Source organism: Anguilla anguilla, chromosome 8 (assembly GCF_013347855.1).
Source record: "Anguilla anguilla isolate fAngAng1 chromosome 8, fAngAng1.pri, whole genome shotgun sequence".
NCBI classification, from domain to species: domain Eukaryota; kingdom Metazoa; phylum Chordata; class Actinopteri; order Anguilliformes; family Anguillidae; genus Anguilla; species Anguilla anguilla.
This window is the reverse complement of record NC_049208.1, coordinates 53,951,163-53,968,962: the sequence shown is the minus strand read 5'-3', so window position 1 is coordinate 53,968,962 and position 17,800 is coordinate 53,951,163. Positions and strand designations below refer to the sequence as shown.

Here is a 17,800-nt window from a genome sequence, read left to right as displayed (position 1 = left end):
AACACCACAGGTACTGCAGCGTGTTAACATGCACAGGTAACCACCACAGGCACGGCAGTGTTCCACACAGGTGCTTAACATACACAGGTAACCATCAGAGCTACAGCAGGTGTTTACTGAACGACCCAACGAGGCACAGTTTTAGCACTGCACACAGGTGTTCAGCACAGGTGTTTATCAGAAACTCGGGAAGGGGAACGCGTTCAGGCGGCTGGCGGGCCTGCCTGTCGGAGTTTCAGAGGGATCGGTGAACACAGGCTCATCACCAAAATCCAGCGCCCTTCAGTGGAGCCAGAGCAAAACAAAGCATCTCTCGTCCTCTCCAGCTCTGTCTCTCCCTCCCTCCCTCTCTCCCCTTCCTGTCCCTAATTAACTAATTATGGTCTAATCAATAGCGGTAGATTGAGATTTTTCAGGGTTACTCAGATAAATGAGGGGAAAAGCCAGGAGTCAGCCTACACCCACACCACCTCTGATCTCATCAAACCGTCTGCATAAGAGGGAGGGGGGCGGGGTTGGGGGGGTGGGAGGGGTTTGGTGCTGTGAAATTTCCCTCCTTTTTTTTTGGAGCGCAAGCCCTAAAAGAAGAAAAAAAGAAACACAGGGAAAGGTTCTGGTTGGGCAGGAGTGCGCCCCCTTCCTCAGGGTAGCTGGTGCGTTGGCCAACATTTTTCTACAGGTTTCACAGAGTTTGGGGGACCCCTGGTCTGAGAGCGCTGGAGTCTGAAAGGGGGTCCCTTATCACCCCCCCCCCTCCCCCCTCCCCCCTCCCCACACCGGGGGGGGTCGGCCCGCACCCCAGTCCTGATAAGACGTTCCCCTGTGCATTACTGACCGCACAGCGGCACCACTACCCGAGCGGCATTAAACCGACTCTACCCCCTGACAGCGCTTCCTCTGCCGACAGAACTCACCCCTGAAATATCCTCTGTAATCCACTATAATAATCCCTTTAAAAACTGTAACCCTGACCCCCAACCCGCCGCCAACCCCCCCCCCCCCCGAACCCCCCACACCTCTATTAGCTACATTTTCCAGAGTCTGTAGAGATTAAAGTGGTTAAATGGCTCCATGGTGAGTGAGGTGGGGGGGGGGGGGGGGGGGTTGGAGGGGGCTTCTTGTACATTGGTTGCCATGGCTATTTTTTATTTTTTTTGTGTGTCACCTTGACTACCGGTATTACCTCTGAAAAAAGCCTCTCTCTCGTGCTTCCTGGCTTGTCCAGTCTGCTTTATCCTTTATCGTTTTTCTAAACTGCCATTGCCTCCGTGCCCCGAAAAGCTTCTCCAGCTTTCCCTGAATTTTATCATCCTGGCCTCCCTCCACGATGTCACAAGCAATTCAGCGGGAAATACATACAACAAGAAATATCCTGAATTTATGGTGGGCCTCACAGATATTATCGATTGCCCGACCCCCCCTCCTACCCCCACCTCATTCTGAACTACGCAAGGTTTCGGTTGGTAGCAGAAGTTTCTGGTGCTGCTTTACAGACCCAAACGTCCTCTAAGGCCTCAGGGTTGTCCTTGGTTAACACCTTAATTAATGATCAGAAAGTGGCTAAATCGGGACGTCTTATTTTCGACGGTAAGGAGAGAGGGAGAGAGAGAGAGAGAGGGAGAGACAGAGAGAGAGAGAGAGAGAGAGTTAACCCTTCAAACTCGAGTAACTGCTGTCTGTGGAATCACAGACACTTGTGACACACCAGGACTTTAAGCATCCAGGCAACTTAAAATCACCATGGAAACCATCCGCAACTCTTAGTACTGTGATGCAACAGCATTCCGATTTGCATGCCAAGCGACTGGTTCCTGTTTACAGGCCAGTTTGTAGACCAGCGATGGATTCGGTTGGTACTCCGGGCGGCTAGTCACCCAGTGGTTCCTGCGACGACGTGACTGGGACATAAAATGAATTGAACTCTGACCCTGTTGTCACGGTGATGCTAGTCTCGGACGGCGGAGCCCCTGGCTGGAGCCGTCAGCTCACAAGCTAGCGCGTTAGCGCCCTGTCCACAGTGGACGCCCACAGACTACTGTGGAAAAAACGTCTGTGCGTGGTCACGGGGCAGCCTTGTGCGTTTGTCCACGGCCGCGCTGTCTACAAGGACGCTCTTAAGAAAGAGAACGACTACAGACACATTTGGCTACACACACACACATACACACACACACACACACACACACACACACACACACACACACACACACACACACACACACACACACACCAACCTTACTCGCACATCCACATGCAAAATACACCCCTACACACACACACCCCATGTGTGGAATTGTTTGTGGGGTGGGGTGGGGTGGTGGTGAGTGGTGGGGGGGGGTGTGTGGGGAGGCAGCTTTGTGGAGAGGATAAAGAATTTGATTTGTGTCTCTCTTCTCCCCTCTCTTTCTCTCCCTCACTATCTCTCTCTCTCTCTGCTCCTCTATCACTCACTCGCTTTCTCTAACCCTCGCCCCCTCCTGAACAGACAAATGGGTGCAGGAGTGTGTGGACACCAAGGTGGGGGGGGGGGGGGGCACCGCTTTTGTTCTCATGATCTTCATCTTCCTCCACCTCCTCCTCCTCCTGGCCACCCCCCCCCCCCCCCCGCCCCCGGGGAGAACCTTAACTCTATTAGAGTGGCTCGTTAACAGTTTGCTGTCGACTCCTTTAATTACTGCGCGGTAATGAGCCTATTGTGCCAGCAGAGATGGCGGCTGTAGCACCAAGCAGCTCTGCTGCGACTCAAACCCGCAGCACCTGCGCTGACTGTGACTCAAACCCGCAGGACCTGCGCTGACTGTGACTCAAACCCACAGGACCTGCGCTGACTGTGACTCAAACCCACAGGACCTGCGCTGACTGTGACTCAAAACCGCAGGACCTGCGCTGACTGTGACTCAAACACACAGGACCTGCGCTGACTGTGACTCAAAACCGCAGGACCTGCGCTGACTGTGACTCAAACACACAGGACCTGCGCTGACTGACTCAAACCCGCAGGACCTGCGCTGACTGTGACTCAAACCCACAGGACCTGCGCTGACTGTGACTCAAACACACAGGACCTGCGCTGACTGTGACTCAAACCCACAGGACCTGCGCTGACTGTGACTCAAACCCACAGGACCTGCGCTAACTGTGACTCAAACCCACAGGACCTGCGCTAACTGTGACTCAAACCCACAGGACCTGCGCAAACTGTGACTCAAACCCACAGGACCTGCGCTGTGACTCAAACCCACAGGACCTGCGCTGACTGTGACTCAAACCCACAGGACCTGCGCTAACTGTGACTCAAACCCGCAGGACCTGCGCTAACTGTGACTCAAACCCGCAGGACCTGCGCTGACTGTGACTCAAACCCACAGGACCTGCGCTGACTGTGCTGCACTGTGACTCAAACCCACAGGACCTGCGCTAACTGTGCTGCACTGTGACTCAAACCCACAGGACCTGCGCTGACTGACTCAAACCCGCCAAACCCACAGGACCTGCGCTGACTGTGACTCAAACCCACAGGACCTGCGCTGACTGTGACTCAAACCCGCAGGACCTGCGCTAACTGTGACTCAAACCCGCAGGACCTGCGCTGACTGTGACTCAAACCCACAGGACCTGCGCTGACTGTGACTCAAACCCACAGGACCTGCGCTAACTGTGACTCAAACCCGCAGGACCTGCGCTGACTGTGACTCAAACCCACAGGACCTGCGCTGACTGTGACTCAAACCCGCAGGACCTGCGCTGACTGACTCAAACCCACAGGACCTGCGCTGACTGTGACTCAAACCCACAGGACCTGCGCTGACTGTGACTCAAACCCGCAGGACCTGCGCTGACTGTGACTCAAACCCACAGGACCTGCGCTGACTGTGACTCAAACCCGCAGGACCTGCGCTGACTGTGACTCAAACCCACAGGACCTGCGCTAACTGTGCTGCACTGTGACTCAAACCCACAGGACCTGCGCTAACTGTGCTGCACTGTGACTCAAACCCACAGGACCTGCGCTAACTGTGCTGCACTGTGACTCAAACCCACAGGACCTGCGCTAACTGTGCTGCACTGTGACTCAAACCCACAGGACCTGCGCTGACTGACTCAAACCCGCCAAACCCACAGGACCTGCGCTGACTGTGACTCAAACCCGCAGGACCTGCGCTGACTGTGACTCAAACCCGCAGGACCTGCGCTAACTGTGACTCAAACCCGCAGGACCTGCGCTGACTGTGACTCAAACCCACTGGACCTGCGCTGACTGTGACTCAAACCCGCAGGACCTGCGCTGACTGTGACTCAAACCCGCAGGACCTGCGCTAACTGTGACTCAAACCCGCAGGACCTGCGCTGACTGTGACTCAAACCCACAGGACCTGCGCTGACTGTGCTGCACTGTGACTCAAACACACAGGACCTGCGCTGACTGTGACTCAAACCCACAGGACCTGCGCTGACTGTGACTCAAACCCACAGGACCTGCGCTGTCTCCCTCAGTCAGCTCATCCAGAGCGACAGCTCTTTTTACACACTGTCCGTTTACCCAGCTGCGCGTTTTATTGCAGTAATTCCGGTTAAGTACCTCGCCCAGGGGTACGATAGCACAGCTCCACAACCTCAGAGTTACTAACACAGGTCTCTAACAACAGCAGTCCCCCAGTCCCCCCCCCAGCCCCCCAGCCCCAAAAAAAACCGCTACACTACAGTCCCCCAGCCCCCCGCCCCAAATAACCAGTGCACTACAATCACACACTGACTGATCACCCCCACCCCCCCAAATAACCGCTACACTACAGTCCCACACTGAATGATCACATCACCCCCCCCCCCCCCCCAGCCACTCCCCAAATGGCTTGTCACAATGTCAGAGTCCTTCAGCTTATCAACACATTTAGAATTTGTAATCGAGCGGAGGGTGGGGGGGGGCGGAGGGCGGGTGGGAGAGAGGGAGGGGACAAGACAAATGCAATCACTCCGCACAGCGATGGACTGAGTGATGTGACCTTATTAAGGCTGGACTGGGGGAGGGGAATCGGAGATTGATTGCTTTTGTCTGAGACGCGCGTGCCACTCAGCCAGGCTGACGGTCTCTTGCTCTCGTGTTATTTGAGCCCCATTCATCTTTTTCAGGAAAAACTATTCCCACGAGTTTCCATGGAAAAGTGACGGCAATGACACATGGGTTTTCACAGCAGAAAAGCTCACACACACAAACACGTACACGCACACACACACACACACAAACACGTACACACACACACACACACACACACACACACAAACACGTACACACACACACACACACTCTCTCACACACAGACACTCTCTCTCACACACACACACACACACACTCTCTCACACACACACACACACACACACACACACACACACACACACACACACACACGTTGCAGTACAGACAGAGGGACAGGCTGTAGGCAGTAGACTCTGTGCATCTGCAGCCTGGTCCTTCTGGATGAAACAAGCCACTAAATTTATCACCTCAGCAGCAGACTAATTACCCCGGGAGAGGTCCAGTATGGGGGGGGTGGCGTGGGGGGGTTAGGGTCGATACGGCCTTGCCCTCCCCGTCATCAATGACAGAGAGCACCAGCGAGTTTGGCTGACCCCCCGTCGAGATCTGGCAGGATTACCCCCCCCCCCCACCTCCTGATTTACACCAACATTACAGCACACAGAATCAGCTTCTTACCCTCCACAGCAAGAGTGAGCGAGAGACATAGAGACAGAGAGGGAGAGAGGGAGGGAGAGAGAGAGAAAGAAAGAGAGAAAGGGAAGGAGGGAGAGAGAGAGAGAAGAGAGAGAGAAAGGGAGAGAGGGGAGAGAGGGAGGGAGGGAGAGAGAAAGGGAAGGAGGGAGAGAGAGCGAGAGAAGAGGGGGGAGAGAGAGAGCTGGAAACAAAGAGGGTTAGAGACTGAGAGGAAGAGAGATTTAGAGACAGAGAAATTTAGAGGCAGACAGAGAGAGATTTAGAGACTGAGAGAAAGAGACAGAGAGAGAAAGGGAAGGAGAGAGAGAGAACAAAAGACTGGGAAACGGAGGAAGAGTTAGAGGACTGCAGAGACTTCAACTCATTTTTATTACCAATTTTAAGCCAAAGGAGGGAGGGCAAGGATTTTAGGAGCTTACACTCTGTAACCCCTCTACATATACACATACACCACACACACATATACACATACACACACGCACACTCTCTCTCACACACACACACACGCACACTCTCTCTCACACACACACATACATACACACACACACACACACACACACACACACACTCTCTCTCTCTCTCTCACACACACACACACGCACAATCTCTCTCACACACACACACACGCACACTCTCTCTCACACACACACACACGCACACTCTCTCTCACACACACACACACACACTTGGTTCTCCGCTGGCTCTTAATGGGAGCAGAAAAGGGAGAGTCAGCAGGATCAAAATGGCGCCATTAAATCACCCCTGGGTGGCGGTGTCAGAGGCGGTAATGGGGGGGGGGGGGGGGGGGGACTCTCGTTCCCGAAACGCAACCGCTGCACACCACCGGCGGAGCGTCACGGCAACCGTGGCTTTTACGGCCCGCCGCCTCCCAGCGACGGGGCCATTTTTCACCCCAAATTACCGCCATTTAACAGGAGCGCGTTCCCGTGGAAACTTCCGCGGCTGTACCCAGCGGCCCTTTGACGCAGCGGGATACGTCCGGAAGTGCCTCGCACTCAAGCGTTCAACGGCTGTGTCTCACCCGAGAGTCGAACCTGCAACCTTTATGCCAAACCCAGCCCTCCACCCGTTACGCCACGCTACAAACATATTTTTCGCGGAAGGAAACTGGACGTTTCTGCACTCGCTCACTGGCCGTGTTAATAGAGCACGAGGCTCCCTTAAAGGGACTGCAGTACCTCCAGGAGCTCACTAGATGGCGACAAAGGCAACAGTCTAGCCTAGTCCTGATTGGTCTTTCTTTTATTCCCCATCCTTCTTCCTCATCTTTATTTACTCAAATGTCCAGGATGTTGTACATCTGATGTCTGCATTCGCTGCCAAGAATAAAAACCACAGCTTCTTTATTTCCACCAGCTCCACCTTCCCTCTGCCATGGAAACCAGGACGCTGGGCCCCCTAAACTGTAAATGGGGGCTGACAGAAGAACCCCCCCCCCCCCACACCACCCCCACCATCAATTACACCCCCACACTCATTCATTACAGCCAACCAGGTGAAGAGAGACAAGGATTTGTGCACATATACAAGGACATAGAGACACACGCACGCATGCAAATGCATACACACACGCACCCACATCCACACAGATGTACACACATGCACAAACACACACGCACGCACATCCACTTAACACACACATACACACGTATACACACACACGCATGCACACACATCCACTAAACACACATACACAGACGTACACACATATGCAAACACACAGACATGTACACACCCACACACAACCAGACATGTACACACACACACACACACACACACACACACACACACACACAGATCACGTGACCACAAACAAGAGGCAGACCTGGGGGACCCATCACGTTTAATCAGGTTACTGACAGGAACAAAATCCGCTAAAACAGGCCATTCAGACCCCCTCAGGGGGACTTTTACACCACTAATCATTAATCTCCCTCTCTCCCTCCCTTTTTCTCTCACACATCATTCTTCTCGCCCTCTCTCTCTCTCTCTCTCTCTCTCTCACACATGCACATACACTCTCACAAAATTCCTCTTGCTCTCTCACACACCCTCACAAACACAATTCCTCTCTCTCTCTCTCTCTCTCTCTCTCGCTCACACACACACAAAATTCCTCTCTCGCTCTCACACGCACGCACGCAGGCGCACACACACACTCACCCACTCACACACACACACACTCTCACCCACTCACCCACTCACACACACACAAACACTCACAATTGAGCTCAAGTATTTCTGAAAGGAGAATAATTACCGTTATTATAATCATGACTATTCATACCTATGACGGGAACAGGCTAAAGCACTAATCCTATGGACAGTCACACACTCTCTATGAGCAGAACAGAACAGACTACAAATCACAACCACAGAGGCGCGAAGTCCAAACACGGGGGCCAATCAAAAGCAGGCACGTGGATCACATGACTGCAGTCAATGCAGCCAGGGCCAATCAAACAGCAGGTGCGCGGGTCACATGAGCATTCCGATTGGTCCTCCTCGATGGGGGCTGGCATTTTGGGGACGATGCACAAACGCACCCAAGGTCCCGAGAGCCATCACAGTCCAGTGCAAAAAACAAACAGTCCCACAATTCCTAGCAGCGCAGAAGAGAGGTCCTGGGGGACGGGGGACAGGGGGGGACAGAGTTCTGGAAAAGGAACAGCGGCTCATTCGCTCCAAGATGGACGCTCGAGAAAAGGCAGAAGTCCAGACAGAGAAAAGCAGGCGCGTTGCGAGAGAGAGAGACGATTCGCACAAAGCCAGAGACCACGGCCGCAGACGCAGAGAGAGCCCCCTCCCACACCCCCCACCCCACCCCAAAAACATCCCAAACACAGAGTCCCAGACGCCAAGAAAGTCCTCCAGAACATCCGAGAAACAGATCCGCCACACGCGTCACCAAGGAGTCCGGACATGTCATTCAACTTTCGTTTTTTTTTTTTTTTCCAAAGCAAAAGTCCAGTTTGTTTTTGTTTTTTTCCGGACTGTCTGTAAGCCATGTCCCGGTGTCCATGGCGGGGGTCGGTACTGGGGGGCGACGGGCGGATGGGACGGTCTGTGACCCCTCCTCCTTTACCCACTACTCCCCCGCCCCCTTGAGAGAATCTTCAATGGGTAAAATTTGTCTCTCTAGCCAACGGTCGTCTGTCCGGAGTGTTTTAGAGGAGGGGAACCCCGGACCTCACAACCTGTGCAATGCAAAGACAGACAGAGTCAGGGCAGCAAACCGTAAACCTCAAAACCGCAAACATCACCCCCAAACCCTGACCGTAAAAAACATCATCCACAAACATCACCCCCAAACCCTGACCGTAAAAAACATCATCCACAAACATCACCCCCAAACCCTGACCGTAAAAAACATCACCCCCAAACCCTGACCGTAAAAAACATCATCCACAAACATCACCCCCAAACCCTGACCGTTAAAAACATCACTCCCAAACCGTGACCGTAAAAACATCACCCCCAAACCCTGACCGTAAAAAAAATAATCTACAAACATCACCCCCAAACCCTGACCGTAAAAAACATCATCCACAAACATCACCCCCAAACCCTGACCGTTAAAAACATCACCCCCAAACCCTGACCGTAAAAAACATCATCCACAAACATCACCCCCAAACCCTGACCGTTAAAAACATCACCCCCAAACCGTGACCGTACAAAAGATCACCCCCAAACCCTGACCGTAAAAAACATCACCCCCAAACCCTGGCCGTAAAAAACATCACCCCCAAACCCTGACCGTAAAAAACATTACCCCCAAACCCTGACCGTAAAAACATCACCCCCAAATCCTGACCGTAAAAACATCACCCCCAAACCCTGACCGTAAAAAAAATAATCCACAAACATCACCCCCAAACCCTGACCGTTAAAAACATCACCCCCAAACTCTGACCGTAAAAAACATCATCCACAAACATCACCCCCAAACCCTGACCGTTAAAAACATCACCCCCAAACCCTGACCGTAAAAAAATAATCCACAAACATCACCCCCAAACCATGACCGTAAAAAACATCACCCCCAAACCCTGACCGTAAAAAACATCACCCCCAAAACCTGACCATAAAAACATCACCCCCAAACCCTGACCGTAAAATAAATAATCCACAAACATCACCCCCAAACCCTGACTGTAAAAGAAAATCACCCCCAAACCCCGACTGTACAAAAGATCACCCCCAAACCATGACTGTAAAAAAAATAATCCACAAACATCACCCCCAAACCCTGACCGTAAAAAACTTCACCCCCAAACCCTGACCGTAAAAAACTTCACCTCCAAACCCTGACCATAAACATCACCCCCAAACCCTGACCGTAAAAAACATCACCCCCAAAACCTGACCATAAAAACATCACCCCCAAACCCTGACCGTAAAATAAATAATCCACAAACATCACCCCCAAACCCTGACTGTAAAAGAAAATCACCCCCAAACCCCGACTGTACAAAAGATCACCCCCAAACCATGACTGTAAAAAAATAATCCACAAACATCACCCCCAAACCCTGACCGTAAAAAACTTCACCCCCAAACCCTGACCGTAAAAAACTTCACCTCCAAACCCTGACCATAAACATCACCCCCAAACCCTGACCATAAACATCACCCCCAAACATCACCCCTAAACCCTGACTGCAAAACACCACCCCCAAATCCAACTATAAAACAGAGCCAAACCCAAAACATCACCTGCAAAGGCACACAACCCTAACCCTAACCCAAAGGCACACTGCAAAGTCTATCCCTACATCATGACCGTAAACACGACCAGCAACATCTGAAAACCACAAACATCACAGACCCCAACCACAGAACGCAAACCTGAAACCCTGATACTCCTGCCCGGTTGGTCCAAATGAAGAAATAAGGCATTCTGGGTAATCGCCTGTGCCACACACAGAAGACCTCGCTGGAGGATTAGAACCACCGGGATGGAAGAAACAGAGGAAAGCAAAAACATACCGCACGCCCACATCGACACAGCTCATTTCCAGTTAGCATAATTAAGCGCTAACTAGCGAGGTGGCAGTTTTGGATTTTAGCCTGAGATAGGTCTTCAAAAAAAAAAAAAAAAAAAAAAAAAACCAGTTTAAAAGTTGTTTATAATGTAAACGAATAAAAAAAATAAACTGGACTGTGGCAATGAAGTCTTTTTATAAATTGCCATGCCGACAGAGCATGACATCACGGAAAGATCCCCCACAATCGCGGATTCCACGGGTTGTCCCCCCCACTCCCCACATTCGGCCTCCAATCGAATATCTGGCAACCCAGAAAGGGGCCCGGTTGCCAGGTCTGCCACAGGGACGGCACGAGCCATTTAACTCAAGATTGAGAAGTTCTCCGCCGCGTCCAGATCGATAATCCGCCGGGAACAAACCGCTACATGCAAGACTGCCCACACCAGCCAATCACGCTCGCCGGTCCGCTGCTGTGGTGACGTCTCTTTAACGGGTCAAAGGTCAAACAGGATCGGTGGTCATGCCGTCCTGAGCTTGACTAAAGGAGCTCCTCGTTATAACACACACAATGACCACCGCACCCCACCCGGTCCCCCCACACCACCCTGGTCCTCACAAAGTGTGCTCAAAACCCCAAACTGGCAAAGGTCCAATAGGAGGAGCTTCACCTGGGAACGTTCACACGAGCAGGATTCCACAGCTATTGACACGTGCTACAGATGTGTGCAGGTGTGTTAAGGACGTGGAGGTGTGTTATCGACATGTGCAGGTGTGTTACGGACGTGGAGGTGTGTTATCGACATGTGCAGGTGTGTTACTAATTGATTAAACCAAAAAATGACCCATGTTCATTAGGAAAGTGGCGCCAGTGATTTTCCCCCCCGAAATGCAGGACTAGAAAGTTTTAAGAAATCTAAACGCAGATAACAGAAACAAACATTTCAGATGAACTTTTTCTTTGAAGGGCAGTACCAATTCAGCGGCCAATCAAAAGCCAGGAAAGCAGATGGGTTTCCTGTTTTATTGAGTGTGTTTTCATGGAAAGGTGAGCGGAGGTGTTTTTCCTGAGCCTATTTGTGCTCAAAGGAGCGGGCAGACATTTTGCTTTCTCCAGGTTTCTGCGAGCACTAATGGAGTATAAAGACCAGCGTGTTTTATTCAGTATTTAATAATGCCCTTTTTTCCCCACGTAGTGAAACGCCACACCGTGTGGAAGTGTTTTATGAGGACCGGTCCAACCTTCAGGCCCTCATTTTTAAATAATTCAATATTTCATAATAAAATTGAGGAGTGGGGTGAAACACTAAAAGGGTGGAGGGGTGGGGGGTGTAGTGAGAATATGGGGGGGTCACATGACCGTAGAATGCTGAATCACATGACTGCAGCGGTGTGTGTGTGTGTGTGTGTGTGTGTGTGCGCGTGTGTCGGTGTGTGTGAGACCGATCAATAGTGAGGACTTCTCCCTGATCTCAGCACCCCCCTTAATGAAGACTGAACTTTAATTACCACACTCACACACAAATACGCACACACACCAGCACACACACACACATATCCGCACACACAGTTACACACTCACACAGGTACACACCCTCAGGCACACACACACACACACACACACAGGGACACACAGTTACACACTCACAGGTACACACTCTCAGGCACACACACACACACAGGTACACACACACGCACGCACGGACACAGGTACACACAGTTACACGCACACACAGGCACACACACAGTTACACGCACACACAGGTACACACACACACACACTCACATACTCAGGACACACACACACACACACAGTTACATGCACACGCAGATACACACACACACACACTCACATACTCAGGACACACACACACACACACACACACAGGTACACACAGTTACACACACACGCAGGAACCCACCTGACCAGGTTCTCGTTGTCCCCCGGACCCTTGCAGGTGGCGCACTCGGTCCGGGTGTCGTCCGCTTTGGGCTTCTTCTGCAGGGCCGTCTGCCGCTGCCGTCTCTCCCGCGCCGGCGGTTCCTATGGAAACGCAACGGCACGGCCAATCACAGCGCGCCAACGCGCCACAGACTCTACAGTACAGTACTACAGCCACATATGGCCACGCCCCCTGCTCAGTACATGGCCACGCCCCCTGTTTGGTACTCGGCCACGCCCCTTGTTCAGTACATGGCCACGCCCCCTGTTCTATATATGGAAACGCCCCACCGTTTGTGGCAGATCATAACAGAGGGCAAGGGTCATAGGTCAGGGGTCACGGTTTTAAGGGGTCAGAGGTCAGGGGTCATGGTGTTAAGGGGAGAGAGGTCAGACGGCCTACCTCCACTTTCTCCTCCTCACAGATGGACACCCGCTTGCGCTTCTGCCCTCTGGTTCGCTGAATAAAAAATAATAAATAAAAGAAACACCATTTTTTAATTATTTTCCAATGTTCATTACATTAGATAAGTAATGCAGTGATTGCATTTATAAGATCTTCATTAACTAACCACACTTTCACACTGCCAGCATTTATAACATATTTATTAACTAACCACATTTTCACAATGCCTAGTCTACAGTCAGTACTCAGACAGACAGAAAAGATGCAGATGTTTTTAGTTGACACATTCAGAGCAAAAAAAAAAGTCACTAAGAATAAAACAACACCTGAGAATCCCGAGTTCCTAAATATAGCGCCTGCTTCACAGAGCTGACAACCGAGGTCATCAGAGATCTGTGCACACAGCGATGAGATCCAGGACAGGCGCTATATAAATGTGTTATTTAAAAAATGATTAACTGAGTGTCTGACTGAATGACTGATTGACTGAGTGATTGGTTGATTGATGGATTGATTCACAGTTCACAGTGGTTGATGGACTGACAATGATTGATGGATTGACAGTGAGTGATGGATTGGCAGTGATGGACTGATTGAGTGATTGACAGGTTGGCAGTGATTGACTGATTGGCAGTGATTGACTGATTGAGTGATTGACAGTGTTGATGGATTGGCAGTGATGGACTGTGAGTGATTGACAGGTTGGCAGTGATTGACTGATTGACAGTGATTGACAGTTTGAGTGATTGACAGTGATTGACAGTGACTGACAGTGACTGAGTGATTGACAGTTTGGTGGAGAGTCGGTTATTTATGGTTATTTACCGTGCCGTGAATATTCACCGTGCTCCTCACTTGCATCTTCTTGGGCTCTGGCGGGACGTCCTGTGGGATGAATTTGATTGGCCCTTTGATCTGCCTGCGGGACCGCTTGGTGCCGTCTGGGAGCGTCTCCATGGCGATATCGGCCTCGTCGCTGCTCGCCTGGTCGCACTCAGAGCATTGCCTGGGGGGGGGGGGGGGGGGGGCAGGGGGGGCGCAGGAGATTTTTTAGCCTCGTTCACATTTCTCTGTCCACTTCAGAAATGCACAATATCGAGGGGGGGGGGGGGGTTCTTTGGGTGTAGTTTCTTTCAGAAAATGATCCTTTTACTGTTCTGCACAGATCATTTCTCATTTTTACTGCATATACTGGTGCTACTGGTTTGAACATGAGTTTTAATTATGGAATAAAGGTATCATTTACACATTCATCATTCATTCACCCTTTAATCCAATCACCCAATTTACTCAATTCCCTCATTCATCCACTCACCCATTAATGCATTCACTCACTCACTCATTCTCTCATTCACCCATTCTGTATTTCACAGTATTCACTCATTCACCCATTCATCCACTGATCCATTCACCCATTAATCCATTCACTCACTCACTCATTCACCCATTCACGGCGGGGCGCACCAGTAGCTGTTCTTGGTCTTCTTGGGCATGCGTGTGAGGGGCGGGTCCAGGCAGCCCAGGTGGTAGTACAGCTTGCAGGTGTCGCACAGGAGCAGCAGGTGCTGGTCCTGGTTCTTCTTACAGATTCCGCAGCTGGGGGGGGGGCAGAAAGAGGGTGTGGGCCATCTGTCTGGAGAGGACAGGGACACATCCTGACCCCGGGGGGGGGGGCAGTCAACCCTGCATCCCGGGTTAAGTACCTGTTGCTAAAAATTACACCGGCAATGCCCCCCATCTGGGAATCAAACCTGCAACCTCACTGTTCCCCAAGCGCTGTACTACAACACTGCTACCATGCTGATAAAGGTTGGTTCACCCCCCCCCACCCCTCCCCCCCTCCCCCCTCCCAGCACAGACAGCAGTTACTGTGCTTTAGAGAGAAGCAGCCTTCCTGGTAGACATGGTGATTTCAGAAGCTGCGGTTGGATGAGGGAAGGGGGGGCGGGGCTTACCTGTAGAGGATGGCGGGGAGATTGGAGGACTTGCCCGGAGCCCCGCCCTCTTTCTTGCTGGGCTTCCTCTCCTTGGGAGCCTTCAGGATGGCGGGGGAGTTCAGTTTCTATGGAAACAAGACCAGCTGTCACACGGGACACACCCAGCCAGTAGCCATGGTAACACAGTATAGAGCAGTGGTCAGAGCAGCAGTGTGGAGCAGTGGTCAGAGAAGCAGTGTGGAGCAGTGGTCAGAGCAGCAGTGATCAGAGAGGAGCAGTCAGAGCAGCAGTGATCAGAGAGCAGCGGTCAGAGCAGCAGTGATCAGAGAGTAGTGGTCAGAGCAGCAGTGTGGAGCAGTGGTCAGAGCAGCAGTGTGAAGCAGTGGTCAGAGCAGCAGTGTGGAGCAGTGGTCAGAGCAGCAGTGTGGAGCAGTGGTCAGAGCAGCAGTGTGGAGCAGTGGTCAGAGCAGCAGTGTGGAGCAGCGGTCAGAGCAGCAGTGTGAAGCAGTGGTCAGAGCAGCAGTGATCAGAGAGCAGCGGTCAGAGCAGCAGTGTGGAGCAGTGGTCAGAGCAGCAGTGTGGAGCAGTGGTCAGAGCAGCAGTGATCAGAGCAGCAGTGTGGAGCAGTGGTCAGAGCAGCAGTGTGGAGCAGTGGTAGTCAGAGCAGCAGTGATCAGACAGCAGCAGTCAGAGCAGCAGTTAGTTTTATTCCTTCATTGTGTGTAAACGTGCCCACAAACACAGAGATGGGCCACAGACAGCAGTAAAGGGATGCAGAGCAGTAAGACACAGCAGGGATGTGATGAATGTAAGAACAGCCGAGGCAGAGGCACTGGGAGCTTTGACTGATGGCTCTGCTCCAAGGCAGCACATTCATAATTACCTGATTTATGGCAGTCATTGTGAGAGCACCAGCGCACCCTCCCCACATCCTCCACGACATCATTACCCAACATTATTACCCCTTTCATTTGCTTAACAGGCTCTCTTACACTGCACCCGATTCACACTGCCAAACGCCAGCCCATAATATCCTCTGTCTGATAATACTGAAGCTGAGCAGGGCTGAGCTTGGTTAGCACTGAAGATAAGCAGGACTGGGCTTGGTTAGTACTGAAGCTAAGCAGGTCTGGGCTTGGTTAGTACTGAAGCTAAGCAGGGCTGGGCTTGGTTAGTACTGAAGCTAAGCAGGACTGGGCTTGGTTAGTACTGAAGCTAAGCAGGTCTGGGCTTGGTTAGTACTGAAGCTAAGCAGGGCTGGGCTTGGTTAGTACTGAAGCTAAGGACTGGGCTGTGCTGGGTTAGTACTGAAGCTAAGCAGGACTGGGCTTGGTTAGCACTGAAGCTAAGCAGGGCTGGGGTTGGTTAGCACTGAAGCTAAGCGGGGCTGGGCTTGGTTAGCACTGAAGCTAAGCAGGGCTGGGATTGGTTAGTACTGAAGCTAAGCAGGGCTGGGTTTGGTTAGTACTGAAGCTAAGCAGGGCTGGGCTTGGTTAGTACTGAAGCTAAGCAGGGCTGGGCTTGGTTAGTACTGAAGCTAAGCAGGACTGGGTTTGGTTAGCACTGAAGCTAATGTCTAGGCTTGGTTGGTACTGAAGCTAAGCAGGGCTGGGCTTGGTTAGTACTGAAGCTAAGCAGGGCTGGGCTTGGTTAGTACTGAAGCTAAGCAGGGCTGGGCTTGGTTAGTACTGAAGCTAAGCAGGGCTGGGCTTGGTTAGCACTGAAGCTAAGCAGAGCTGGGGTTGGTTAGTGATAGTGAGTGATGTAGGATGGGGGGTGAGGGGAGAGGGTGAGACTGTAGGGGTAATGCTGGGGGGCCAGGTGACAGGTGGGGGCTGTGAGGGGGAGGAGGGGGGGCGTACCTGTCCCAGAATGCCTCCCATCAGGGACCACATGGACTGCCCTTCGCTCCGCAGGACCCCGTTCACATTCTGCAGGTCCTCCAGAGACTCACAGAGCTGAGGAGAGAGAGCAGGATTATCCACACACTACACACACACAAACCATACACACTACACTGCACACACACTACTCACACATACCCTACATGCACACCACACACACACACACACACGCACACGCACGCATTTGGTTTTTGGTTATATGAATATATATGCGTTTATACAGAAGATCTCTGTACTGGGATAGGGGACAGCCCCCCCCCCCCCAGTCCAGGCTCAATGGGACTGTGGTGATATCTGTACTGGGACAGGGGACACAGTCCCCCCCCCCCCTCTCTACCCCAGTCCAGGCTCAATGGGACTGTGGTGATTTAATTAGCAGTTCCCGCTCCATTAACCCTGCTTAATATGCAGAGAGAGCGAGTGCACGGCACATTAACTCCGCCCCCACTACCCCCCACCGCCCCCCCACCCCCACCATCCCCTCCTCCCACTGTGTCCCCTCCCCATCACGCTCACGCCCCCCCCCCCACCGCCTGCCTCACGCCACCCTCAGAACACTACCAGGGGTGTGTGTGTGTGTGTGTATGTGTGAGTGTGTGTGTGTGTGTGTGTGTAGTGTGTGGGTGTGCAACAGTAAAGGGGACAGGTGAGGTGTTCCGCCCGCACCTTGTTGTACTCCACGTGCAGCTTCTCCTGCTCGCCCTCCAGCTGGTCCTTCAGGTTCTTCTGCTCCGAAATGTTCCCCTGGATCTGGATCATCCGCATGTTCCTCTCTGAGCCAAAATGGAGGAACAGAGTCATCATCGCACACACATCAATGTCACCCAGTCACAGCATCCCTAATCTGAGCCAAAATGGAGGAACAGTGATCATC

The 17,800-nt window shown here is 52.0% G+C and overlaps 1 protein-coding gene across 2 annotated transcripts in view; it reads right to left on the bottom strand.

Annotated features, from left to right (window-relative positions):
- Positions 1–17,800, bottom strand: part of phf14 (PHD finger protein 14) — a 60,282-nt gene that overhangs the window by 23,216 nt on the left and 19,266 nt on the right. The window contains exons 10-17 of one of the 2 annotated variants that reach the window (XM_035430473.1): positions 17,593–17,699; positions 16,885–16,980; positions 15,041–15,147; positions 14,550–14,681; positions 13,911–14,091; positions 13,083–13,139; positions 12,660–12,781; positions 8,684–8,946 (exon numbers count right to left, since the gene is read on the bottom strand). In XM_035430473.1, the coding sequence (XP_035286364.1) occupies positions 8,940–8,946; positions 12,660–12,781; positions 13,083–13,139; positions 13,911–14,091; positions 14,550–14,681; positions 15,041–15,147; positions 16,885–16,980; positions 17,593–17,699 (809 nt within the window). In that variant the 3' untranslated portion in view covers positions 8,684–8,939. Of the gene's footprint in view, positions 1–8,683; positions 8,947–12,659; positions 12,782–13,082; positions 13,140–13,910; positions 14,092–14,549; positions 14,682–15,040; positions 15,148–16,884; positions 16,981–17,592; positions 17,700–17,800 lie in introns of those variants that run through there. The other variant, XM_035430472.1, reaches the window with a different exon arrangement.